Source organism: Larus michahellis, chromosome 3 (genome assembly GCF_964199755.1).
Source record: "Larus michahellis chromosome 3, bLarMic1.1, whole genome shotgun sequence".
Lineage (NCBI taxonomy): Eukaryota > Metazoa > Chordata > Aves > Charadriiformes > Laridae > Larus > Larus michahellis.
The window spans coordinates 31,020,407-31,047,680 of record NC_133898.1 but is presented as its reverse complement, the minus strand read 5'-3'; the positions used below and the strand labels follow the sequence as shown (position 1 = coordinate 31,047,680).

The following is a 27,274-nucleotide window of genomic DNA, read 5'->3' as shown; positions in this document are numbered from 1 at the left end:
TACCAGTTACTAAGGGTTCTGCTCTTTGTGAGTTTGTCTGATATTTTTGAACACACATACTTTTGTGCTGTGCAACAACACGTGGCAAACTAAAACTGCATGGGAGAAATACAAGAAAGGAAGCATATACAAACCACTAGCTCTGTGGCTGGTGACACAGACTTCTGTATGGTTTAGAATGCAGCTGTGGTTGACTTTCTTAGAAGAAAGGTTTACTGCCAGCATTTTGTGGCTCTTGGGTGTCTTAGTGTATATTTGCACAGTGCTTAGCAAAATGGGACTTTGCTTTAAGTCCCCAGACACTAGTGCAGTACAAATGGCTGCCCACAAACCATAAGCACTATTTTTGCTATCCAGGAGAAACTAGAAAATCAAGAATTAAGTGGACTTCTGGATGTGCAGGATTTATAACAAGCTTGAACTTCGAGAGTATATAAAAACTGCTAATTCTTGCAAAACCTGTAATTAATTTCATCTGATACCCAGAGTTTTATGATCCACCACTTCCATCATAATCAATGCTTGTAATCACAGGCAGTATGTACAGTTCTGTAGAGTGAAATAACTGCTTTATACTTACGTGAGAGTTGTGTACAGTTCAGCTGCCTCTGGTCTATATTATGGAAGCTACTGTCCTGTAAGGTGCTTGGTCCTATAGCAAGAAATAGAGAAGCTGGGGCAAACTAATTTTGTTTGTATTCTGTTTGAAATATTAATAATAGTAGTTCATTAAAAAAATGTCACATCTGTTTCAGTTAAAATATCTAACAAGCAGTACTGCTGCAGTTTACTTGGAATATGTTCAACGAAACTTACCTGAAGGGGTTGCCATGGAAGTAAAAAAGGTAAGTTTCCTTTTCAATTCATTAACTGTTATGAGACCAAGTCCTGATGCAAGTACCAATAACTACCGAAGTCTTTAGAAAGTCAGCGTAGGAAATGCGTGTAGTTTGAAGGAACGTTTTTTCAATGTATTAAATGGTAAAAAGGTTGTATGGCTTAAAAACGCCACTAGGTGGCATTTTTAATCTGATAAATATCTTAAACCAGAATAAATAAAGCAAAGTATTTAGATGTTAGCTAGTTGGTATAATAAATGGTTGTTTTGCTTTCCTTTTAGACTAAGATAGAGAAAATACCTGAACACATTCAGAAACCAGTTTGGGATACGCTACCTCAGGTAGAAGAAACTGAAGTCAAGTCGTGAACCCACCAGGTACTTGGCTGCATTAGTGCTGAAATAAGTTGCTCCTATCAGCCTAACTTACTGAGTCAGTCTACTGTTAAATAAAAGTTCTCTTATAAAGTAATTACATAAACTCTTGTTTCATTGAATTATTCTTGATCATAACTCTAGTATACGTAGATTGAACAACTATAAAGCGAAGAAGTTTAACTTTACTCTGTGATCAAGAACTATGGTCATAATAATATGTAGGTCATATATAATTGTAGAAAGGTAACATTTACTTATTTTTTTATCTATACATAACTATATATAAATATATATAAAAATTCCCAGTCTCTTTTTTATACTAAATGGCTTCTGAATTCTGAAAGACTTGCAAAATACACTTCATGTTTGTGTACTATTTAATGTTGTGGATGCCAGATTGTTACAAACTTTTTGCTATTGCTTCTTTGAAGTAACTGAATCCCAGATGTACATACAGCTTACATATTAACCTGTAGTAAGTCAAAAACTACAATCTTAAAGGACATCAAGGCATATTGAGACTTTTCTAGGCTCCTACAGTTCCAACAGCCTTATTTCCAGTCTTAGTAACTGCTGGCGAACAGAACAACACAGTGATCACAGCACAAACCTGAGAATTCCACAGTCTCTTGTGTCCAACTTAAATGAAATGCTTTTAGAACCATGTTGCAAAGCAAATGGATGCTAGAAACTGTCAGTGTGGGTAGGACAAACAGTGCATTAAGTGTTTTAGTTTGCTACAGGGGAAGGTATAGCCTTTTTCTAAATAGGCTGGGTTGGTTATTGTGTAAACCCAGTCTAGCTGGACACTAGAGGGGAAAAACAGTACAAATGGCAAAAGAGTGCTCAACTGCTTTGAAGATTAGTTCACAGTGAATCATAGGAGATAATATTAGGTGCAAAGCCATCATCGAGTTTACCTTCAGATTGCATTAAGCACTTCTGCCTTTACTAGGTTAACGGGAAGGACACGGCTGCAGCAATCTGCTTTGGTATTAAGGGAATGCCTTTGATTTGACTGCTATTAAAAGAATTTACAGAAAGAATAGCCAACTGGGTCACAGGACGAGACAACCAGAGAGGCTGGATCATACTTGTCAAGTGCACTCAAAGGTTTATATAGTCACAAAAGAAAAGCAGCCCAGTGTTATTATCAGACAGAAATGGACAATCTTAGTGGGAAATAGCTGAAAGACAAGAAACCAAGTTTGTGATTGAAGATTGTCTGCATTTTCTGTTTTAGGAGGGATATTTCAGGACAGTCAATATAGCTGGTATCACTCATGATAGAAAATAAGCTGCCTGTGCATCTTCTACAATATGCCTCAAAAACCAACAAAAAAAAGAAGTTAGTCAAAGCCCTTATGGGAAGATACACTGCCTAGTTCTCCCTTCAAGGTGTGTGTTTTCCTCAGTTTTAAGCTATTCTTCCTTTCTCTCACTCCTACTATTCATTATAATAGCATTTCTTAAAGCCATGTCAGACACTACATGATGTGAAGGAAGAAATTGTGAGCTGACCTTGTTAAATAAAGCTGATGCTTCAGAGGAAGAGCCTCTTTCAAATCTGTATTATATTTTCTTCAAATTTGCCATGCTTCCATGCCTTAGTTTTGCATAAGCCACCTGCCAAGTTCAAGCTATATACAGTATTGAAATGTGACTCTGCTCAGTACCACGTCTTTCCACATCTTGGTTTGATGCATGGTAAGATTAAGGGGTTGTCTTCTATTGTCTTTGGTGTTCTACTCTCAGCCTGCAGTTTTTGGCTAAATGGCCAGTCAGCCTGGCTTTTCAGTTGGCTCAGGTTTAGTTATCAGACCTAAATAGGAACAGACTTAGGAGACAGCCACAGAAAGTATTAACCTATGCAAGCAGCCCTCTGGCAGAAGGGATAGTTGGTGTTGAGAAAGGTACGTTATTAGAGAATTTCTTACTTCCAGCCTTGTTGTATGCTGGGGAAAGCCAGTGTATGTTTAAAGTGATCTCTGGACTTTAACTGTGTTGAGAGAGCTAACTGCCATCATAGATCAACTCCATCCCAAAAAGGCAGAATGACTCTTACAGACCAATATTTACTAGCACTGCTGTCTACTAACCTCAGTAGGTCACCCTTCTCATCCTTATTTTAGCCTGTATGAAACTTCCTCCCTTTTAAGACTGTGATCTTTCCCTGCTTCCCCTGTCCTCCCCTTCACATTTAGGGGTTTCCTAAGGCATAACAACGTGTTTGTCTGTATCTCTGGTTATGCCTTTGCATAACACCATAACAATGCAATAGACTCTGATCATCTTTTTGCATCTACTAGTGTGGCTTCTGACTTTCACAGAATGTTCCTGATCCTTGCTTATAAAACCTCGTATAAACTATTTTGTTGTGTAAACTATATCCATTCTTTACTACTTTTCCCATTCTTTTACTGCATGCTTCTCCAGTTTTGATTTCTGCCACCTTTCTTAGCAAATGCCAACACAACACTCAAATCATTGCTTTAGGTCTTGTCTCAAGTCATCTTTCTACCTACTGACCATCTCATCTCATTTTCAATCTGAAAATTTTTAGTTGGATTTTAGAGGAAGTTAATAAAAATGCCATGCTTCATTCCATTTATAAACATCAGTATTTGAGCATGCTGTATTGTTTTATTACAAGTAAGACATTCAAAGCCTTAAATGATACCTAGACAGACTTGTAATCTGTTTAAGTGCCCACTTTTGCATTCATACAGCAAAATTGCCAGAATTGCCAATTTCATGCCCTGAAATTAAGACAACATGTGTCACAGGATGTTCTGTGCATCACAGCAAAGCATTCCTACCTTCCTAGAACACCAGTGTGAATCTGACAGTCTCAAACCTCAGTTGGTATTGCTGTATGTGTATCATAGAATATCTCAAGGTGGAAGGGACCCATAAGGATCATCGAGTCCAACTCCCTGCTCCTCACCAGACTACCTAACATTAAACCATATGACAAAGAGCATTGTCCAGATGCTCCTTGAACTTTGACAGGCTTGATGCCATGACCACTTCCCTTGGGGGAGCCTGTTCCACTGACTGACCACCCTCCTGGTGAAGAACCTTTTCCTGATGTCCAAGCCCTCATATGTAACTTAAGAGAACTAGCAGTTCCCCCTTAGGAGAGAGAGGGATTTTCAGATGTGGAACTGAATGAAATCCTTAGGATCGGTTCAATATCACTGGCTTTTTTATAAAGAAAAGATGAGATGAAAAGACTTGACAGCATTCAGTAGCAAAACTTGACTTTCAGTATCCAGTAGCCTGCAGTCTCACGCTATCAGGGTGAGAATCAGGACACAGATTCTTAATCCTGCTGCTCTCACTCCTGGCTGATACTTCATTAGTCCCATTTAGCAAACAAGTTTAACTTAAGTCAGTCATTCAGAGGAGATGTTAAAATGTTTGGTTAAGCTAATTACCTTTGCTTTCCCCCCCTCCCTGAATCAGGTTTCCCTGTAATCTGTGTGGTACTCAAGGATAGACACCTCTAGTCTGAAATCCAAGGGGGGGTTCCTTCCACCCCTTTGCACACAGCTGTGTTCAGTTCTAGCCTGCTGATACACTCTCACTGACCGCTTTAGAACATCTTTAATAGAAAAGAACTGAAAATACTCAAGACAGACCAATGAGCAAATATTTGAAGGCTAAGGCAGACAACCCAAACTATTTGTATTAACAGAAAGAAAATGGTGCTTTTCTGAGTACAGTTCCTCAATGTTAGAAGGCTCAGGTTCATCCTGAGGTTTCTCTCTGACTAGTTTGCTGTGGTCTTCTCAAGTTCAGGGTGTTTTTTCCACAAAAATTAGTATTCACCCTTGTCCATTTGTGTGTTGAAAAGTGGAAGTTACGTTTCTGACAGTCATTCATAAGACAACCACGATAAATTGCAAAGGGGCCTCAGAGATCTGAGTGTTATGACAGCATATCACTGCACCAGGGAATAGGTGTACCACTGTATGCCCATACATACTCGGTACCTCAGCTGACCCAGTTTCTTCATGATATAGGAATCGGAGAGGTATTTTATTTACAGTAAGACATAAAAAACCCCAAGCCTTTTAATATAAGCAATTTATTTGTTGAGGTAGGTTCACACAGCACACGTAATGTTTCTCTTCTATAATATTCTTCTACATAGTTTTGTACAGTAAGAGGACAGCATTATGGGATTTGAAGTTTTATCTCCCTCTAAAAAAGTTTTATCTCCCTCTTCAATCCAAAATGCATAATTCTCTTAACAAAAAGTACCTTTCTTTGGAAGTGCTATCTATTGAATTACAAGCACAATTGATAAAAAGTACAAGTTTTATTTCTGCTTCAATGAAATGCTACTTGATAGTATCAAAAAGCACACAATCAGTGTATCACATCTGCTGATGCAGGGTCTTTCATACCTTAGCGCATTGTCACTCATCTTTCATTCCCTCCTGCCATGTAAATATTAACTCCTCTTTGCTTCAGTATTAGAATATGGTTCCAGTTCAAAATAATAGGGGTTTTTTTTATGTTAGTTACTGAAAACAACATTCATAGGGCCTTTTCCCTAAGCCGTTAGAGTACAGAAGTTTCACCCTTTGCTCAGAGAAAGTTAAATTACCTACATTATGGAGACACAGTGAGATCATAACTGAGTAACACCAACAAGACTCCAAATGTGTACAGCAACTAGAACTGATTAGAGCTGCTTTAGCCTGTGGTGGTTGTGCTGCTAAGAAATTAAAGAACAGAAGGTTTAGTTTGCCATCAAAAATCAAAGGCAGCGATGAAACTTTCAGACCAAAACAATCATTCTATATTATCCAACAAGGAACATAAAAAATAAAACCAATGTTCTATGCATAGATTAGTTTAGTAACTAGTTGGCAGAAAAATGAATTCTAGTATTTTAAACAGGATCAACTTTAATCTGACCCGTTCTTCCCTAACATCGGCACCCACTCAAAAGCAGAGAAAGTCACAATGCAGATTTCTTTCCTCTTTTCTCTAGCGTCTCATTCAAATCTATACCTCCACTTTCAAACATTGAATAATCTGTCCCAGTGCAGGGTATCAAGAGTTTGAAAATATGTACTGCAGAACTAGTTTGAAATGCTGAAAAGAATGCATCCATTTTTATGGGTGTCCACAGAAGGTTTCGTTCTATGTCTTCATCCCCTTCTTTCACGTTCTATTTTTCATTTCTGGCATATAAGCTGGAATGCACGTGTCTACCAAGTTGTCAGCTGAGCTATCTACTGAATTATATATGCTTCTACATAAATGGTTGTGGGTTTGGGGTTTTCTAAGCTAATGTTGCTATAGACAACACACGGATTCAGGCAGCTTATGCGATTAGAGTACATTGGATCTTTCTAAAATGCTTCCCCTCCCCCCAGAAAAACCAGACTAAAATTTTAAGATACGCTTTCTTGTTCTCTATATTCCATATTTTTTCAGTGTGTAAACTTGGTAGTTCTTTAAAGAATATCAAATTCATTGTAGTGGCTTTTACATTAACAACACATTACAGTGTCAGTAAACATGTCAGCAATTTTCTTGTCAAAAAAAGTGCAGCTTGATTTTCAACACCATCACTCGAAATGCAGCTCACACTGGCAAAAACAAAAGCAGTGGCAAAGCAGTTTCTAAACTTAGTTTCCATCAGCAAAATAAGAATATTAGGCTAAATATGGCTCTTTGAGAACAGATACTTAATACAAAAGCATCCATGAGTTCTCTTCTTAGCTAAATTAGTTTTGCTTAAGAATAAACAAACAAGCAACTTGCATACGTAAGTAAAAAATATTTGCCTGAATAACTTTTTCTTAATCATTAACGCTAGAGAAAGAGGGATAAAAAAGTTTTTAAAAATCTGTTGCCTTAAATATGGCCATGCTCTGCTCTTTCAATAGGTCAGCATACCACCTCCAACTAGCTTCAAAGGGTGATTGTGTTGCCCTTTAGAAGGTAAGAGCATCATTCTTTTGGCATGACCAAAAAAGTCATGCCACATCCTGAAAGTCCTGCAGCTGAACCAGCCTGCTGAAATGGCCAACGCCAAAGGCATTTGGTTCTTGTGCAGAGAACTTACGGCTTTGTTAAGTAGCCTGTGAGTAAGTAGAAAGTTCAGGGTTTTTTTGTGATAAAAATTTCATTTTCTATTTTAAGTCAGCAGCTGCCAAACATTATATTTGCTCAGAGCTCTGCTTTTTTATTTTCACTGGTATTTATTTTCTTGTTATTCTCTACATTTATGCAAATAGCACATCAGGGCAACATCAAGGTACTCTCGCTTTTGCGTAGGTGCCAGCTGTTGCCAGGAAAGATGTACACAAAGAGGCAAAAGAGAAGATTAAGCAAGGACAGACTGAGATGAAGGAAGAAATGAACCTCCTCTCTTGCCTTTCACATTGCTTCAAGCCAGTATCTGAAGAGTTACGCATCTTTCTTTTTCTTATATACCACAAAACAGCATATAGTAAATAAATCAGCATTCAACTTTATAAGCTATATGCTACAGTCCGTGGTGTAAATTCCACTGCCTAAGTAACTTATGGCAAAACGATTTCAACTTTAGCTCTCTATTTATGCATTTGGATGGTAAAAGAGTGTGATCAATACTTTTATTTCAATTAAAAACATACGCTAAAATGAAAAAAGGCATCTCACGAGGGAAAAGGCAAAAGTAGAAGTAGAAAAGCATAAAAGTGAGTGCCACACTGATAAATGAGACAAAAGAATGAAGGCAGTAAGCTAACAACGAGGAATCCTTTATGTTTAAATTAGCAGAGTCCTCTAAAATAAAGGAAGCGGCTTTTATAAACCATGTGTCTCTGGAATATGTCACGCAGATGAAAGTGCTGAAGGTACACAGGTAGCAGAGCAGACTTCTGCTGACGGGGTTTAATCATGACTGCTGACAGAATTAGGTCAGCAGAGCAGATTACAAATAATTCGAGCTTTTTGCCTTGGTTTTCTTTCCAATATTATTGCTGGAATCAAAGACACTGCTGCATAGGAAGTCTGTAAAAGAAGATTGCTGGTGACATGTTATCATGCTAGCAACTAGAAGCTGCAGTGTAAGTGATGTGATTTCACTTCAGAAATGCAAGTTCAGCTAGCAACTTGGTTTTAAATTTTTAAGTCGATGGAATGATTAGCAATTGCGTTTCATTTGGAACGGAGTTGTGGAAAAGCTGTGGAGAGAGCCTGCAGGGAACGAGATTCGGCACTCGCTGTTGCTCGTTCAGGCACCCCCCACTATCCCTGGCAAAGGCGAGGGTCCCTCTGCCCCTTGACCCCCTGCTCCCACCTGCGGGGAGGGCTTCAGGAGCGCCAGGCGGGATCTGCGCGTACCCACTGCCAGACCCCGCTGCGACAAAAGGGACATGGCCTAGAAAGCATGTCGGTGCCGGACGGCTGAGCTGCCTGCACTTATGTGCACTCGCACTGCTGAGGTGCCAGCCAGCCCCGTGTACAGCTCTCACCACTGACAGGAGAAAACTTAATAAATAAAAATACAAATTAAAGGATTATCATACCACGGCAGGTGGCTACATGCTTTCCACTCCCGTGGCATATCAAGGTCAGTGCTGCTTTGCTGCCTGTGCCTCACCACGGAGAAGCTGAGGTGTTAATCTCCTGGGGAGCACATCTTCTGACACGTTTGTGAATGGCAGCACAATGCTTTAAGTAGTTCACAAACAGTTTAATCCTAAGCACCAAATCCAACCCAGGCAGGAGTCTCACACAAGGTGTGGGGAGGAGGGAGGACGAGTCGAGCAGAAAGGAGGCAGCAGTCCCAGGAGTAAAATTGGTTTCGAGGGTGAAACTGAAGTCAGGATGAAGGAAAAAGGGGGACAGGAGCTATTAAGCTACAGGCCCAAATCTTGCAAGCAGGTAGAACACCATCCCTGTAATTGCTGGAAGTGTGAATAAATGATCACAGAAGCAAGTGCTGGAATTCAGAGCATCACAAAAGAACAAGAGTAATGCGTTTTTAATTCATAAGGCAGTGTTAAAAAGCAGAATGAAACTCAACTAAGTAGTGAAATATTACCATAGCCAGAATTTTTGAAAAGAGACACTTTAGAACAACACTTAAATCCAAGCTATATCCTTACTACCACCAAGTTCCTGTAATTTCCCTTTTGTTTTAATATGTACATGAACATACAGACTGCCAGCTGTTCACTACCTTAGCAGTTGTGCCCAACTTCAGTCCCCCAAAACCTCCCGAGTCCTCATAGTTCAGCTCTGAACAGTGACTCCCCTTCCTGCAGTCTCCCAGTGCTGAACTGTAGAAGTCAATAAGCAACAATTATTGCAAAATACAAATAAACTTTTTCACTCCTTTTTCACACTTGTGACAGAGGTGGGATGGATTGGCAATATTTTCCCTCTTACAGACCATGGCTGCCAACTCCACAGAAAAACCTGGCAGTCGGAAACAGTTCATTTTAGTCAGTGGTGTTACAAGGTGTGTTGGCTTTGACAGAGCCTGCTAAGGGAATTCCTACCGCTGGGCCACAGCTGACTGCCACTTGCGTGTATCTGCTGGGGGTGTCGTGGCTAGAACCATGCAGCTGCTCACTCACTCCCCTTCCCCCCCGGCCCCCAGTGGGACAGGGGAGAGAATTGGAAGAGTCCAAGTGAGAAAAAACTTGTGGATTGAGCTAAAGACAGTTTAATAAGTAAAGCAAAAGCCGCACACATAAGCAAAGCAGAATAAGGAATTCATTCCCTGCCTCCCATGGGCAGGCAGGTGTTTGGCCATCCCCAGGAAAGCAGGGCTCCATCATGTGTAATGGTTACCTGGGAGGACAAACGCCATCACTCTGAACGTCTCCCCACTTCCTCCTTCTTCCCCCAGCTTTATGTACTGAGCATGACGTTACATGGCATGGAATATCCCTTTGGTCGGTTGGGGTCAGCTGTCCCGGCTGTGTCCCCTCCCAGATTCTTGTGCCCCCCAGCCTGCCTGCTGGCGGGGCAGTGTGAGGAGCAGAAAAGGCCTTGAGAGCTTAGCAACAATCAAGAACGGCAGGGTGCCAACACACTATTCCCATCCCAAATCCAAAACACAGCATTACACCAGCTACTTGCAAAAAAATTCAACTCCATCCCAGCTGAAACCGTGAAAGGAGCTACTCGGTAAACCAGGTCAGTGGAATGCTCTGGATTAAGACAACTTCCTGCACAGCAGGGGGGTTTATCCATGAAGTCAGCCAACTTTACTGCTGTTATTGAGCGGGCAGTGATATTAACAACACGCAGCAGTAACTGCTGGAGGCTTCTGTGTAATTGAAGCGCAATTAACATGTTTACTCGCTTCAGCCAAATCCATGGATGCCCCCAGGTCAAGATAGACTACCTAGAAGCTACAATTACCACCTGCTAAAACATTTTTCTCCAAAATATTCTATGCCTCCAACATATTTGGAATTACCTGGCTTTCACGTAGTTCTGGTACTCTTCTCCAGGAGACAAACTGGAATCTATTGTACGTACTTTGCAGGAGGGAAAGCATCAGTAAGCTGCATCATAACCTCATTTATAGCCCCTCCTTACTAAGGATCAGAGGAGTTTCTGCTAGGTCATGCAGAAGGACAGGGATATAAGGAATATAAAGAACTTCAAAACAAAGAATTATGTTTGAATTTAGTTTCTTATTTGACATAATGTTAAGGTGGTTTCTGGGGAATTGTGTATCTTTGCGCAGGGTAAAGCATTAAACTTCACCCTTAGAGCAGTGTCAGTGAGATTCAGCAGTCAGATGTTAGATGATCCAGAATTTAGTGTGATTTCATTTGGAGGTTTTGGTTTTACCTTTTAATTAGATTAAAGCAGTCTGAACGTTAAGGACTTCTGTGGGGCCTCCTCTTCCTCCTCCTCTAGCTTTATTGTAGAGGTTTTCTCGGAAATCGTGTAGCTTTCAGCAAACCGCTGCAGACCATGGGGCAGTTTGGGAAGATGCTGTAGCTCAAGTAGTGTCTGGGTGAATGTGCACACTTTGTGTGCAGAGGGTCAGTCTGTATGGGAACAGAGATCAGAAGTAACCTTGCATTAATTATAATGCTGCAAGAATAAATAAATAAGTCTTTATAGGAATAATGCTCAGAGCTTCCCCTTAATGACCGTTTCCAGAGCACAAATTGGAGTTTGTGCAGTTGCCCTGCACTTGCCTAAGTGATATTGAAAGAACAAAATTAGAAGTTTATGAAGAAGTTTCTGTTGGGACGTGGTTGAGACATCACAGAAAATACCTCACCTTGAGCAGGATCCAAAACAAAACAATGCGTCTTACGTGGTCTTTTGCAGCTGCTGACTTAGAGGTAAGACAGCAAACAATTTAACTTCCAGATCAAAGTCAAGCCAAGAGTATTTCCTAAGCTAACCTTGGGTAATTATCACGCTAAAATACACACCCCGTTGGGAATAACGAGCATGCTAATCAGGTAACCCCACTAAACGTTTCACACGTGAGCCTGGATGCCCAGTTAGGAGTATTGTACCGTTAGGAGTGCTGAGGGGCTCAATTAGCCAATGAGCTGTATTTTATCGTTCTAAATATCGGGCGGTTTGAAAGGCCAGGTGTGCTGGTTGCTGTTAAACAGCTGGTACTCAATTCTGCAGAACTGAAATAAACCCGAGTATCTCGACGGGGCGCGTTGGCTGGCTGTCCCACGCCGGGTGGGGAGCCCTTATTTAGGGACAACATAACCACATCCCCGAATGTATACGGGGAGAAAATATTACTCTAATAACGTGCAATAGCTTCAAGTTGCAGCGAACGCAATGCAAATCTTCACAACCTCGTCTGCCGACCCTCATTTGTACCGCGGCCTCTGCTTCCCCACCCGCGGAAGGGGCGACGCGGGCCCGGCCACAGCCGGGCCCGGCCGCGCCGTACGGTAGCGCGGCAGTGCCGCGCCGCCGGCGTGCCGTAAAGCGCGGCGGAGCTCCCCACGCGGGCCGGCATGGGGAAGCGGCGGGGCGGGCGGGAGCTGCTGCGCAGCCTGAGCAAGAGGCAGAAGAAGCACCTGAGGGAGTTCGGGGAGGAGCACCCCTTCTATGACAAGTGAGGGACGGGACGGGTGGGCTGGCGTCCAGCGGCCGCCGGGGCCGCTCCTTCGCTGCGGGGCCTGCGCCGGGAGCCCGGGGCGGCCGTGGGAGCCGGGGGCCCGGCTGTCCTGGGGCTGCGGGCCCGAACAGCCCCGCTCGGCCCCGGGCCGGCCCGCACGGCGGCCGGTGCGCCGCCTCCTTTCCCTGTGCTCCCGAGGGAAGGAGGGGAGCCGCCTCTGCGCTTTGCACTGCCGCTCCTGAGCTTGAAATCTCGAAGGAAGCGGGGAAGGCAGAAAATCTGGGCTCGGGTTTGCTTGCGAGGAATGTGGTGAAGTCTTCCCGAGCGGCCCGGCGGCTGCCGTGCGGCCTGGGCAAGCGCAGGAGCGTGAGGTGGGCTCCACCTTTGGCGCTGGGTCAGTCCCTGGGCTTATCAGGGCTCCAGCTTTGCCACCCGTCGTTCCACCCGCTGCTCTGGTGCCGCGAAGTGCAGCACTGACGGTCTGGTGCGACCGGGCAGCCTGCCCCCGCAGGGTGCCCGTCTGTCAAACAAAGGGCACTGTACATTTGGACCCCCATGTGAACTTGCGAGGAATGAGCTCCTTAGTCCGAATGCTGGGTGATCATATGCTGCTGTAAAGTCCTAGAAGCCGCGAGGAAGACGATGTCAGGTCACCCGTTCACTTCAACATTATATGCCTTTAGTGGCTCGGGACGGAAGGCAGAGTCCTGGCCTAACAGGGAGCAGCATCTTGTGCCTCGCCCTGTGCAATGACACTGTGACCCCACTCAAGGCTCCCTGTCTTTCTGAAAGAGTTGAGGTTAGTTTAAGCCCAGCTTGTACAGAGTCTTGTTTGCAGATTTGCAGTCCTAAGGCTAGTTAATTAATGCTGTAGTATGTGCCGCTTTCCTCACTTCACAGATCAATATTTAGTGCTAGAGGTAACTTTGTTGTACAAACTACCCTTGTAGTTGGATTCCTTAGATTCCTTTTAACATCTGATCTTCCAATGAAAGACAGATTCTGCTTTAAAATATTTCACTTCTTGAACAGTTATAATGCTTGAGCATGTGGGCTTCACATACGGAGTGCAGTGTCACCTGAGAGGGTAACCTCTTAGGGTTACTTTACTTTTAACTTTTCTAAGACTTCTATAACTCATCAGTTCCTTCTCCCCCTCATTTCTTTTACCCTGTGTGTGACATCATTGACGGAGTAAGATATTTAAATGCTTTCTTTTCAGGGTGTCTGGAAGACCAGAAGCAACTCAAATCTGTGAACTGGTAATAAATTTTTTATTTCTTCCTTACTTTCATTTTTGTGTAGTTCAGTGAAGTGAAACACTTAGCACTTCACATTACCAAGTTATTAATGTTATTCTCTTTAGAAAACCTGCATTTAGGAAACAAAAAAAAAAGAATGTGATTTTTGTGTGGCTCTGAATTGTTCTCTACTCAAAACTGTCATACCATGAGAGGGCAGAAGCAGCAGGAAATAACATAGCTCTTCTTGGGTTTTTTGCATATTACTTAGCCACAGTGAAAAGTCAATCTTGCTTTAACTTATTTTAATAATGTTAATAAACTTAGTGTTGCACAAGTTAGGAGATGTTTCATTCTCTGTTGAACGAAGAAATATGTTAACGCTCATTCCTTTTCTTTAGATTACCAGTGCTTTACTTTTCCTTCAGTCAGGATTTGGTAACCTTCTTTGTCATCAGATTAATAAAAGACTTCAAAGTTTCAGTGTGGAAGAATTAGTTAGTTTTGTTCATTTGTTTCCCGTAGCAATTTTTTGCATTAATACCCTATTTGCTGGTTTTTCTTCTTTGGGCTGAAAGGAGCTAAGAAAGAAATAAATGGCACTGTGCTTATCCTCCTGGTTTCACTATAATTTTGGCTATACCTTCGCACACTGCCATTGGTTTTTGAAAGCCCGGGACAGAACTGGCTCTGAGTCAGGCTTCTTTGAAGCTTACAGCTTTACAGCTGAGCCAAACCTGACCGACTCCCCGGTGGCCTATTGTCAACTGACAGCTATGTCACTTATCTCCTTGAAAGCCAGAAGCTTTTTCAGTGTGCTCTGTCCCTTGTATGCGTGCCCTTCTAAAATTTTTGCTCCGTGTGTGGTTTTCTTAGGAAAATCCAGTGCCAGTTCAGTAAACGTCTTGTCTGTAGAGATCAAATGTCCTCACTCAGCTGAGACTGAAAGAACCAAATTTTGTGATGCTCTAAGTCAAATCAGTGCAGAATGAGGCACTTCAGCCTTAGTCTACCAAGATGCTTTCAAAATCTAAATGGAGGTGTCAGGTGTAACTATTTGCATACAATGGTGATTTTTGAAAAATTCCACTGCATCTGTATAAGGGTAGGATGGGAGAGGGAAAAAATAACATGAGAACCGGAGGTTGCGGGTATTTGCCTGCTGCCTATTAGGGTGTTACTGTTGTTGCTATTACACTTGTGTTTTTCCCTTCCAGTCTGAGAATTCTGATAAATCAAGTGCAGAAAGCGATTCAGAGACTGAAGTGGAACAGGTCTCTGTATATCATAAGCTCCTGGCTACCCTGAAGACCTCTCCTGAGTCTGAAAGTGAGGAAGAAGATGATGAAAGTGAATCAGAAGAAGCTGGGGAAAGCGAGGCAGAAATGGACAGCGAAGGGTCCCAGGACACCAGAGAGGCAGATGGAGGTGAAGAAGATAAGAATGATGTACCGGAGCAGGAAGAAGGTAGTTTGTCTTTTCCTATGCTTTGGTAAATGTTGTTTCAGTTAGAAAGTTTGAATAACATATTTTTAGCCAGGATCGTGGTGTAGACTGGCTTGTTGGCTGGGTGCTCTTCTGGCTTGGGGACTCTGTTGCTCCATTGCCTCTGCGTGGGTGGGAGCAGCAGCTGCCGCTGAAGGATTTAGCAGGGCAGAGGGTAGCTGTGCTCATTTTCCGGCAGACAGCCCGCTGCTGCTTCCTCAGATGTTGTTTGTGCGGCAGCACAGGGGAAATCCACATGGAGCAGCATACCAGGGGTTCTCACCCACTCATGGGAGACGCAAGCTGTTCTCTCACACAGCATCTGGCTTGGCTGCTGCCACCGAGAGGATAGAAAGGTTTGCCTCGTAGCAGAGGAAAGAATATATAAATTGGAAGAAAACCCCCATCTTTATGACGAGGCATCCTCATTCATGAAGACTGCAAAGAAATTCTGTGAGACAGGAGTCAACTTTTTATTATTTTCAGTTATTTGGGGTCAGTGGAAACGAAAACTTATATTCCCAAAAAGGTTATTTCTTTAATTTTCTCTGGGGAAACGCATGTTGTGTATTCTGTCACATTTGGCACACTAGCCAAAAGTCATCTTTACTGTAGAATACAAAGCCTGCTTTTATCTTTTTGGATAGAGTATTGGGAGAAAAAAATTGGTAACTCAAAGGGAACAACCAGGCTGCAGGAGTTATAGCTACAGACAGTAACTTTTCCAGGAGAACGTAACCCCTTTCTCTCTTTAACGATTCACAGCTACAGACACAGCAGAGCAGACGCTCGGCCAAGAGCAGGCTGATGGCGCAGATACCTCTTGTGACCCAAGTCATGAAGTAATTGAGGAGTTTACTGATGTGAAACACGAATCTGAATTTAGCTTGGAAACCAATTTCATGGAAGAGGAGAGTGGAGATTGCAACGCAGATAAGAGAGACAGCAATTCTTCACAAGCCTTTTCGGAAGGTAAAACACAGTATGTTTGTGTTTAGTCATCTGCCTCTAGAGGAGTGTCTGTAAATGTGTAAATTATCAAACACCCTAATGATATGCTATATAGCTTCTGAATTCTTCCGCTACATTATTCATTGTATTGCCCACATGTGAGATGGTTACATAAGAGACACTTAACGCTAATGCAGACATGTAGCTGAACCATTTGTTTTCTGTAGCCCCTGTGGACCAGGATTTGCGTGTAGTTTCTGTTATGGCCGATAAAGCTTGAAGTATCAGGAACTAGAAATGTGCATGGAGAGTGTTATCTTGTTCTGTTGCTTTAACAGTAGTTGAAAAAGCTAGTGTAATATGAAGGGCCCTGCAAGCACTTGACTGTGGAAGATATTCTTGGCACAGGAGATAATCACAAAGCTGACCTGTGAGGGCATCCTTCACAACCCAGTGGAGTTAGATGTGAGATTCTGGGAAGCTTGGAGCAGCCACAGTAATTTAGACAAATGCTTAGGTCTCTCTGAATTTTGAAGGTTATGCAGAGGAGAGGAGTCTGACTGCACCCGGATCGGGAAGGCATGAGGCACCAGTGGTGCATCTGCGTGGTATCTTTTAAGGGTGTAGCCCAGAATCTCAACGCCGCAGTGCGCTGATGGGTGCAATCTGAGCTCCGGTGTTGGAGTCGTCCCACCATGCATAATACAAATAACTGTGTGCACGGGGGTGTGATGTTTTGGTGATATGCCACACATTGGCACTTGCACAGCTTCTATTCGTATTTCATGCTCTGTGGTTTTAATATCAGATGGCATAGTTTGAGAGAGTGAAATATGTTTGTAGCATCCCTAGTGATGCTGGCTTGTCATCCTGGAGCAGCAGCTGACATTAGATCTGGGAGGCAGCCTAGTTGATACATGAAATGTGTGGAAGCATCAAAGGGCCATGTGATAGAAAAAACAGCTCGTTCTTGTTACCATGAGAATATTACTTAGGCTGTTGGCATTGCATTTTAATGAGAACCGTAGCTCTCCAACTGCATGCTAAGTATCCTAACAGCTTTGTTCAACCTCTAAATGATGCACTACTTTTCAGTGGGTTCCTGTAGTTTGGAAGTGGCTTTATAATCTATTACAGAAAATTAGTCACCTAAGATAGCAGAAAGGGGATGGATTTCTGGTCCTGGGGTCACTGGAATTCCTGAAAATGCTTCACATTATTCCCTCTACTTTATCTGAGAAACGCTGGAATCAGGAAAACTCAACTGAAGAGAGAACCTGTAGTAAAATGAAATGGTATCCTCTTCATTTGCCTTGCTGGGAAGATATTTTCAACAGTGTTGTAATTAGCAAGTGTCTTGACTTTTGCCTGGATAACTTGTACGTGGGCTAGATATCCTTTGGCAAGCACTAGTGTTCTCTAATTAGTTTTCTTTATGCAGTGAGGGCTGCTGTGCTACAAGCAGTGTACAGAACTTGGTTTTCAAAATAAGCTTTGCATGTGACTTGTGCATGCCAGTGTCTTTGAATATAATATGAGTTTACAGTTCCTTGCCTCTCCTTTCCTTTCCAAAAAGAAATGCTGATTAGATAAATCAGACTTTTGCTCACTTCAGGCAATTTTTGCCACCCTTCCCCAAAACCTCCCTTTCTCTGCTTTATCACAAACTGTGTGTGTGTGTGGGTATATATGTGTGTATATATATATGTCAATCACTGGCCAAAGATGCAAAGCCCTGGGCAGAAATGTTTACAAATTAAGAAAGGCAGTAAGTTCACTTGGGTCTTTACTGTTGACAACCTATGTCACCTGCAAGGGATGGATGTGGCAGAGCTTAAGGCAGAAAATTGCCACAATGTTTTCTGCTACAGAATGCTTTCCTGTCCAACATTTGTTTTGTGATTGAAAGTTCTAGTACTTCCATAAGTGCTTCTTTTTCTTTTTTTTTTTAAAGCAATCTGTCAAATCTGTTCTTGTAGAGAGAATTTGACATCCTTTTTCTCATCTCCAAGTGCTTTGAAATAACTAGTTTTAACTGTGGCATTGGCCAGCATGGAAACTGTTCGTCTCATTTGCAAATACATCTTGAAACTTGATTCCAGTATTAGCTACAATAGTTCTCAGGATATTTTTTTGTTGTTGTTATAAATAGATCCATTTAAACAGCACATGGACAAAGAACTTGAAGAAAAAGAAGTAGAAAAAATGTCTACGCTTCCTAAAACTTCAAGTCAAAGCAAGGTAACAGTGTTCTGTAGCCGTCCAGAGTTCCTAAAGATGCCTGGATTAAAATAACTTTTTTTTTTTTTTAATACAAGTGATATAGATTCATAATTGTTATTACCCGTTAGCACTGGAATCGTCAAGATTTTGTCACTCTGTGGTTGCTGAAGTGTTTTCTTCTTCACCTAGCGCTGAGCGAGAGTTGAAATCTAAAGTCTGCTGTTAGAGAGGCATATGGCAACACATCTGAAAAACACGGTTTTAGACTTTGATTGCTAGTAGTCCCAAAACCACAGGTTTAGTACTCTTGGCACCAGGTAGAAACAGGACTGGTTTCTGAGTGGTAGCATAATGCCAGGGATGTGCTCTGCAGCTGAACTTGTGAGGTGACCATGCACAGTCTTACAAATCCTTACAATGCACTTTACTTCGGCACAAGGTAGCTGTATCTCTGGACACGTTTACAAGCCGGTAAAGGGGAATTTAATACTTATATGGTTAATACTGGAAGTAATAGGTGAACTACAGTACCAGAAAACCACCTCGTTGCTTGAGAGAGAATATTGTCTTTTAAAATACTCATTTTTAGACAAACTTCTGCTTCCTAACTTTTTCACATGTGATTTTGTTTTGGAGGGTTGCTTTACATTCTGGTCAGCCATATGCTGGGTGACATACATTGGAAGATATCCAATGGTTAGTCAGTCAGAGAGAAAGCTGTGATTTTTAAGTTTTATTTTATTTTTTTCTTTTTGGATTGTGGTAGCCAAAAATACCAATGCCACCTGAAGCAACGCATGATGTATCTTTGCTTAACTTGGTGTAGCTACTTTGTGGAGATAGATAGGGACAACTTGCATGGCAGAAGGCTTAAAGTTTAGAGTTTTCCACTACTACATTGGTAGCTTTTGCTCTCAAAATCAGATAGACTCCAATAAGATTGTATTTAGCAACTGATTCACAACTTCAGGGTTTAGTCCCTAACAGGGTTTTGTTTTCATCTTAAAACAACGTACATACCTCAGTGCAGCTGATCTGTAAGCATAGTCGGACTCCAGGGTTCTCATTTTGTCCCTGGTTTGTGCCATTTATATGCTGGCTGGGTTAGGCAGAAATGACATCCTTCCTCGGTTTTCTTATCTGTAAAATGAGGACAGTTATAGACACAACACTGCGAAATACATCCAGATCTGCTGAGCTCAAGTTTATTGTTATTTACCCTGATAGGCTAAGCAAGAGATTGTGTATTGAGGGCGGGGGGGGGGGGAATCAACTTGTATTATGAAAAGAGATTTCTCAAGTTTCACGAACTTGATCAAACTGCTAGCTGTGGTGATGTGCTTTTAAGTGCACTAAGTTTGGTACATATGACTTTGTTGTTTTTTTTCAGTGGCCAAGGCTGGGCCAACTAACTTTTTCTTCCACTTTGGAGAAACATAAAACTTTGAAAGCAGACAAAGAAGTGGACGTGAAACAGCTTTATCTTCACAAGCCTTTAGAATATACTTGGCCAAAAGTGAATAAACAGTACCTGTCCTCAATGAACAAACCAAGCGATGCCTTTTTCACCCCGCTACAAAGAGAGCTCTTCTGTATCATGAATACATACCGGGACTTGTTCTATCCAGAAAGAAATGCTTTAACAAATGGAGAAGAAATCCAGCATGCTTACTGCTTGCATGCCTTGAACCATGTTCTGAAGGCAAATGCCCAGGTGCTCAGCAACAATGCCAAACGAAGGGACCAAAAGCCAGCGCCTGACAATGATGACTACAGGGACCAGGGGCTCACTAGACCTAAGGTAACGGAGCTTCATTAATGTGATTCCCACATCCCCACCTGGCTGTCTCATCAGGCTATATAAACATCCTGGTAGTTTATCCCGAAGTATTTCTGTTGCTGCTCTCTCAGGGAACATGTTCCTGTGCCTTTATCATCTTTATCGTGCCTGGAAGTTGTTTGCCATGGCCAGGGCAAACGCCCTGTGAGAAGCAGTGAGCGCAGGGTTGTTAGCCAGCCTGTTTCTGTGCCGAGTCACAAGTTTGACTTCTCTTTTTCTTTGTCCCTCTATTGCTACAGACTGACATGTTGCCTTTTTCTGCTCCCGTTTCTAAATCTACCAGTACAGAAAGGGGCCTCCACATCAGTCTTCAGTGTTAGTGGAGGTAGTGTAAGCTGTCACCCAATGTGGGATGTCCCAGAATTATTTTTTTTTTGCCCTTAGCCACTTGTAAGGACTTGCCTGCGTGGAAGGATCTTTCTGTACCTGGGAGACCTCAGGGAGTCCCAGTCCCATTGTCGAGGCCACCCGTCATAGTTGATGGAGCGAGCCTCAAACCAAGGCTCCCTGGATTCCCAGCGTCTTCTAGTTGATAACCAGGTGACTCCAACTAGGGCTAGCCTGTCGCTGGTGGTGTCAACTACCTGTTGAACAGCTTCAAAGTTGGGTTTCAGTGTTTGCTGCACATCTGACAAATGCCTTTGGTTTCTGTGTTGATCCCCAGTTGGCTATTTTTCAGAGTGCTGTGCAGAGGCCATTGCCACCCATCCAGGAGCCAGCCGTTGACCCTGTCTGTGTGTGTGGGAGCTCTGGCTTGCTTGAGGAGTAGGGAGAACAGGAGAACATGCTTAGTTTTCAATTCCCCTGCAATGATACCCTGGGTGTGAGATGGGGAACCAAACTGAGCTGCTGGCCAGTACCTGTTCATGAGTGCACTGCGTCCCAGCGCATCCTCCCTCCACGCTGCATGTCAGAATTGTTTTGTCTTGATTGTTGGGATGCACCACGAGGGCAGATCTAAGTAATAAAAATTACTTAAAATGCAGTTAACTGTGAGTGTTCGTATTATATGGGTTTTTCTGTTGTAACTGTTGATCTACGCAGGTGCTGATGATAGTGCCCTTCAGGGAATGTGCTTTGCGAATTGTGCATATTTTCATCAGTCTTCTTGAAGTGAATGAAAAGAGAAAAATAGATGTAAGTAACAAAAAGCGCTTCAAAGGGGAGTTTGGCTTTGACCCAGAAGAGAAACCCCCCAACCTGAAAAGACCCGAAGATTATGAAGCTGTCTTTGCTGGCAACATTGATGACCACTTCAGAATTGGTAATGACCTACTGGACAGATGATTTTTAGGTTGTAAAGAACTGAGAAGTAACAAGTTTTCCTAAATGTGTAGGAACTATCAGGGCTGGAAGTTCTGGTGAGACTCTAGGCTCTGTAGTATTCATGCTCGTTTTGCACTGGCAACTTGGATTTTTATAAAAATCTTTCTTGCCTTGCCAGAACTTGAAGAGAAAATAAAAAAGTCATGACTTTCACATCAAGTTCAGAATCACTTAAAATGCAATGATTGCTTTATTGTAGCAGGACTGCCCACACCTCATTTTAGAGAGGATAGCCTTGATTAAGCAGCAAAGTCTTTCACGTTATTAAAAAAAAAAAAAACCAACCACAAACTCTTAGGTTTAATCAGCCTATTCACAATGTCTCTTGCAGTCAGTAACGGTTGGAACAAAATTAAAGCTCAGTTACTGAGCAAAGCAGTTTTCTACTGTGTTGCCTATGATTTTCATGAAAGCAAAGGGGTAGCCAGCAAGTAGGACTGTTGGACAAGCAGCGAATTTGACTATTTCGTAATACTGTAATCTCATGCTGGTTTAGTAACTCAGTATGCAGGGAATTAGCTAGCGGCTTGGTTCCTGGAGCTGCCATGATGAGTAGGCAGTTTATCTAACTTGACAGATCAGAGGCTTTTGAAATTATTGCCCCTTGAAAGATAAATTGGCCTCCCAAGACATTTAATGATACAGTGGAAGATGCAAGCAGGTCCCGCTCAGTCTTTCTTCCTTCCCCAGTGAATACCTCTCTGGCTGAGAGCATCTTACTCTCAGTAGCATAATAATTTTCCTTTCAGTCCTCTCCCGTACTGCAGTCTGCTTGATCCACTTACTAGGTGTGAAGAAATGCTTGAAGTAACTTTCAACGCTGTTACTTGCAGAAGCAAATCACAGAAGCAGAATAATTATTCTTTCTTACTGTGCCTCGCACCCTGTTACTTCTGCACAAAGATCTAATTTAAAACACATTTGTTACGCCTTACTAAAACAACCTTTGCGCATTTTCAAACAGGAAAAAGACTTGATGTTGTTACAGTGTGTATATGCTGTGACAAGTGATATCTTCTTCCTGGAAATTCAACCAATTGTGCCTTCCTTTTTGTTTCCATTTTTATCATTGGGTTAAAATAGATAGCAGGAGGGGTCCTTATTGATATCTGTGTGAAATACTTGCAAGCGCTTTCAGCTGTGTCCGTGATAGCTGGCTTCACACAGAGAGGGAGGGGAGTTGCAGAGACGTCTTTGTTGGGCAGACTGTAGCAGGTGGTGTGAATATGGCCCAGACTACCTCGATTTTTAAGATCAGAAAACTGTGGGTCTTAGCAATGTCGCCATGTAGTTACAGTGCAGGTAACAAACGCCTTTGATTCCATCCTTTTTCATTCTTTAAAACAAGAGGTGATGTGTAAGCTAGTTTGGCATGTACACTGGAACATGCGGTGTGAGCGGCAATGCCAGGGAAGGTGCAAGACTGGTTATGCTTTTAGTCATCATCACACGAAGAACCTTTCCCTTTGTGTTCTAATAGCAACTCTCATGGCCGTGTGAGTAAAGGCAGCTTATAGTCAAGAGGTCCACATTGAACCTTTCATGACAGATGAAGGTAACAGTTTCTGTAGTACTTAATGGCAGAGACCAAAGTCTAGGATTTAGGGAATAGTTAATAATTTCTACTTCTTTTTTTTCCTTATGCCCTCTCATCACCCTTTTTAGCAGAAAATCACACACACAAAAAAATGTGTTTCAGTAAAAAAAAAGTCCAGACTATGAAAAATATGGGAAAAAAGTACTACTGCAGGAGTTCGCTGAACTTCATGAAAATCTGTCAAATGCTTGTCAAATGGAGGTGGGTAAGCGCTTTTCAGGGAAAGAAGAATTTCAGACAGATTGGTTTTGTCCAGCTATAATCTTTAGTATGTGTTAAGAGAGAGGAAATATAGGGAGTTATAGTTACAGAGCCTGTTGGAAGAATATGGTTGATAATTGACCTTAACTAAGAAAACGTTGTTGGTTGTTGTTGGGCAGGGGTTGCAATTCTTCAAAAGAGTATGAGACTGTATGCACCATTTTACTCATCGGATATCATCATTGCCTCTCCCCTGGGTATGAGGACTATTATTGGGGCGGAGGGGGAGAAGAAGAGAGATTTTGATTTCCTATCATCAATAGAAATTCTCATAATTGATCAAGCAGATATTTACCTGATGCAGAATTGGGAACATGTTCTGGTGCGTTTTCCGTATGTATTCATTTTTGTGTTGTACCGTGTTTCGTTAGTCTGATATAACTTAGTTCTGGCAGTGAACAGTATCGCTGGTTTTTTACTTACTTGATTCCAGACGTGTATGTTTGTTCCTTTTCCTGCCTCCATCCTGTTATTTCCCTTATACTAAAAATAATCTTTCTAGAGGCTTTGGGTAGTATTCAGCACCTGTTCTCCATAAATCTTGGTATTTTGTGCTTTAGTGGCATATTTCATCAGAAATTTCTTTAGACAATTTTAATTATCTTACAGGAGGAGATAATGATGATTCCTTTAATCACATCTGGGAGAAAATATGCCAGCTGTCTGACTGCCCAGTGTCTCAGTCAGATTGCAGTCGTGTGAGACGAATCTGTACAGCCTAATTCAGGTTCCTCCAGAAAGCAATAGGAGCTGGTGCCTGTCTCCACTGACTGTAGAGATACTAAGCATTAGTCATGCCTGAAGTTAAAGAGTATGAAGATTTTCCTGTACATGTAATGAAAATACTGCTCTGGGATCACGCCTAGTATGCAGTAGCACCCACGCTTTTTGGTTTCCTGTTTTTCCCTTTGGGGCAGCAACGATGCCAGTCCTAGGCATTATTCAGTGAGGCCAAAACAAGGTGAATTTCTTCGCTTGCACCCAAACTCTCCCTGAATGGATGGGTCTTTCAGCTCAGAAACCTTGGGCCAGTTGACTTTAATACAAACAAATGCATTACACTTGCCCCATGGGAGAAGATTGGAAGCAGAGGTTACTGATGACTAAAGCGATGGTAGCTTTCAGTTCTGTGGCAGGAAATCAAGTAAATTACTCTCGCTGTGGTCAATAAATTCCAGACAGTCATGTCTTAGGAGATCACTGCTGTTCTATATTCTGTGCTGCGTTGCTCATCCCTGCCCCCTTTCTCGCTGCAGTCTGGGTGCAGGGATGTCAGTCTGTAGCAATGTGTTTCCGTCTCTCTGTGTAGCATCTGATGAAGCACATTAACCTGCTGCCTCTGGAGCCCCACGGGGTAGACTTTTCCCGAGTGCGAATGCTGAATCTCAATAACTGGTCCAAGTACTACCGCCAGACGCTGCTGTTCAGCGCTCTTCAGGATCCCCAGATTAACTCCATCTTCAACAAACACTGCTTCAATTACATGGGGCAGGTGAGTTCACAGATGAGCTGCAAGCCTTCTTTTACATGCTGGTGTAAGGGAGGGGGAGAAGAACAGAAAACCCAGTGCATGGAAAAATTCCATAACTCAATTGTAGAAAGACTGTGTGCCAATCACTTCCAGTACCCAAGTATTTCAGTCTGAGTCTCCATGGCGCTGCATGACAATTTCTAACGCAGTGCCAAAGGCATGAAGAACTACTCTTTTTGCAGCGATACTTAATTTGATCCTTTTCTTTCATGGGTAGCCATCTCATGTCAGAAATCAGATTTTGGTTTTTTCTTAATTTGACACACATAAGTTATCTTGTTTTATTTATTTTCTTGTTAAACGGAGGGTTTGCCTGCCTCCGTTCCACCCCCCCCTACTGTATAAGAAGAACAAACTGCTGTTACTTTGAAAGAAAGAGACAACAAAGGTTTTTACTTTTCCTGTCTCAAATGTAGGGAAGTCAGAGCATAAGCAGTGGTCGTGTATATTTCACAGATCGGGTGTGTGTATGGTTTTTTATTGGTGCTTTCTTTAAGAACAGCCTTGTGCATTGTGTGCAGGTGTGAGTTAGGAGCAGAACGCTGGCTGGAGTGTGGCTGCCTTTGAAACGCTGCTTCTCTAAATGTCCTGCTTTCCTCTTGCAGGTGGCTGTCCGCAACGTACCACTCAGTGGCTCCATTAGCCACGTTGTGGTCCAGCTTCCTCATGTTTTTCGGAGGCTAGAAGCTGAAAATATAACTTCTGTGATAGAGACAAGGTACTCTGTGTTCCAGACTTATTTTGCTATGCCCTAATGACTGCAACTTCAGATTTAGTTGAGCATAATGTTTCCTGCAGAGCGCAATATGATTTCGCCATAGAAGTATGCCTTCGTTAGTCTGCAGATGCAGGGTAGGCTCTGCACAGGTGGTAGGGAACACTGAACTTCTCTTTGCCAAAGATAATGGAGAATAAAGTCTGGGAAAGGAATTTGAGTCTCTGCCATAACTGTAGTACTGATAAAGCTTTTGCCTTTTGTCTTCTACACATGTAGAAATCTTACGAAATTAAAGAGGGGGAAAACATAGTCAAAATATTCTGTAGTCTGCTGTCTGATGATATTCCTATTTGAGGTCATATCAGTATTGGAAAGCCAAGCGTTAACTCTGGTTAAAACATATTTGTTTTCTGAATGCAGGTTTCAGTTTTTCATCAACAAAGTTTTGCCTGAGTACCGCGATGCCATCATGTCGCACACGCTCATTTATGTTCCATCATATTTTGACTATGTGCGTCTTCGAAATTACTTCAAGAAAGAGGATCTGAATTTTACTCACATTTGTGAATACACTAAGAAGGGTGGCGTCTGCAGAGCGAGACGGTTCTTTCTCAAGGGAGAGAAGCAGTTTTTATTGTTGACTGAGCGCTTCCACTTTTACAAAAGGTGAATTGTGGACTGAGTTTTCCTCTGAGTTGCGTGTGTAGTCTGACCTTAAGCATAGACGGGTTATATTGCTTTTTGAATCTCTTGGATCTCTCTGAGGACTTCTTTGACTGAAGTAAGAGCTTTTCAGTTTACTTTAAATTTTTTTGCATGCTGTCAGCAGTCCCTTGCAGAGACTCTAATACTTTGGTATGCCCAGGGCTTTATTCAGGAAGGTAAGCGCTGCCAAGTTCCACTGATGTCAGGACAGGATGATATAGCCTGCAAGATGGGATTCATTGTGCCTTTTATTTGTGTTCGTCTGCGCCACAATAATTGCATAAAATCCTGGAAAAGGATGTGTAATTGGTTCAATAACGCAATACAGCAAGCTGAGGCCACCTGCAAAATTTGCTGTGTCCTGACTGGAGCTGTTTAGAAGTTCCTAATGGAACAGTTTTTCCTATTAGCAGAAGAAGTTTTGGCGATATGAAAAGTTTCATGAGGGTCAAGTCTGATCAGGCTTCACTGGCTTAAAATCCAAGCCGAAGAGGCTGAATATTGCAGAAACTGGAGGTGGTCTGTACTTCAGAGGAAGTCACAGTGCCTGGCAGTGGTAGACACCCCCCACCGCTCAGCTCCACGGCTGTGTTTAGTCTTTTGGGTTCGTAGAGTTGAGCTACAACTGATGCGCATTGGAGTTGACAGAAATTGGAAGAATTGAGATAGGACTGATGTTTTAACGTGCACATTTTGTAAAAATTTGCGACAATGTTACTTTTTTGGTTTTTTCCTGCTACAGGTATGTGATAAAAGGCATCAGGAACCTCATTTTCTATGAGTTACCAACCTACTCCCACTTCTACAGTGAGATTTGTAATATGATGAAGGCCACAGACAACGGAGCGGATGCTACTTGGACCTGTACTGTGCTCTACTCCAAGTATGATGCTCAGAAATTGGCTGCGGTGGTTGGCATAGATCGCACAGCTCAAATGCTACAGTCCAAGAAAGATGTGCACCTCTTTGTTACGGGAGAAAATGAATAAGTGATGTTGCAGATTTAGACGACTGGATGGACCTGGATTTTACTCCCAATGCACTTTTTGATGTTGTTTTTTAAAAAAGTATTAAACTTTCTACTCCCTTTTACTAAA

General features: G+C 42.3%; 2 protein-coding genes and 1 long non-coding RNA gene across 10 annotated transcripts in view; 2 read left to right on the top strand and 1 right to left on the bottom strand.

Annotated features, from left to right (window-relative positions):
- Positions 1–12,127, bottom strand: part of LOC141740606 (uncharacterized) — a 17,242-nt gene extending 5,115 nt beyond the window's left edge. The window contains exons 1-4 of one of the 2 annotated variants that reach the window (XR_012586089.1): positions 12,031–12,127; positions 11,487–11,543; positions 11,045–11,247; positions 581–652 (exon numbers count right to left, since the gene is read on the bottom strand). This is a non-coding gene — a long non-coding RNA (uncharacterized LOC141740606). Of the gene's footprint in view, positions 1–580; positions 653–11,044; positions 11,248–11,486; positions 11,544–11,730 lie in introns of both variants that reach the window. The other variant, XR_012586090.1, reaches the window with a different exon arrangement.
- MRPS10 (mitochondrial ribosomal protein S10) overlaps positions 1–13,540 on the top strand; it is an 18,945-nt gene extending 5,405 nt beyond the window's left edge. For 2 of the 5 annotated variants that reach the window (XM_074579535.1, XM_074579538.1), the window contains exons 6-8: positions 756–845; positions 1,121–1,216; positions 2,460–2,762. In XM_074579535.1, coding sequence (XP_074435636.1) covers positions 756–845; positions 1,121–1,207 — 177 coding nt within the window. In that variant the 3' untranslated portion in view covers positions 1,208–1,216; positions 2,460–2,762. Of the gene's footprint in view, positions 1–755; positions 846–1,120; positions 1,217–2,171; positions 2,763–13,521 lie in introns of those variants that run through there. The other 3 variants (XM_074579536.1, XM_074579539.1, XM_074579537.1) reach the window with 2 other exon arrangements.
- UTP25 (UTP25 small subunit processome component) lies at positions 11,368–27,274 on the top strand. Of its 3 annotated transcripts, none has more exons than XM_074579533.1 (12): positions 11,368–11,550; positions 13,522–13,561; positions 14,758–15,007; positions 15,791–15,997; positions 18,129–18,217; positions 19,590–20,000; positions 21,084–21,303; positions 23,343–23,545; positions 24,533–24,715; positions 25,360–25,472; positions 25,893–26,138; positions 26,920–27,274. In XM_074579533.1, exons 3-12 carry the CDS (start codon positions 14,926–14,928, stop codon positions 27,164–27,166), a joined length of 2,001 nt encoding a protein of 666 aa, XP_074435634.1. In that variant the 5' UTR covers positions 11,368–11,550; positions 13,522–13,561; positions 14,758–14,925; the 3' UTR covers positions 27,167–27,274. The 3 variants fall into 3 exon arrangements, with proteins under 3 accessions (XP_074435634.1, XP_074435633.1, XP_074435635.1); XM_074579532.1 differs by lacking the exon at positions 11,368–11,550 and adding an exon at positions 12,145–12,296; XM_074579534.1 differs by lacking the exon at positions 11,368–11,550 and adding an exon at positions 12,459–13,098.

Bases quoted from the DNA above. Each gene is read 5' to 3' on its own strand.
- UTP25 (XM_074579532.1), top strand. From the start codon at position 12,196: ATGGGGAAGCGGCGGGGCGGGCGGGAGCTGCTGCGCAGCCTGAGCAAG. The intron at 21,304-23,342 runs GTAATGACCTAC...GTTGTTGGGCAG, and splicing joins TGATGACCACTTCAGAATTG to GGGTTGCAATTCTTCAAAAG. The intron at 25,473-25,892 runs GTACTCTGTGTT...TTCTGAATGCAG, and splicing joins ACTTCTGTGATAGAGACAAG to GTTTCAGTTTTTCATCAACA.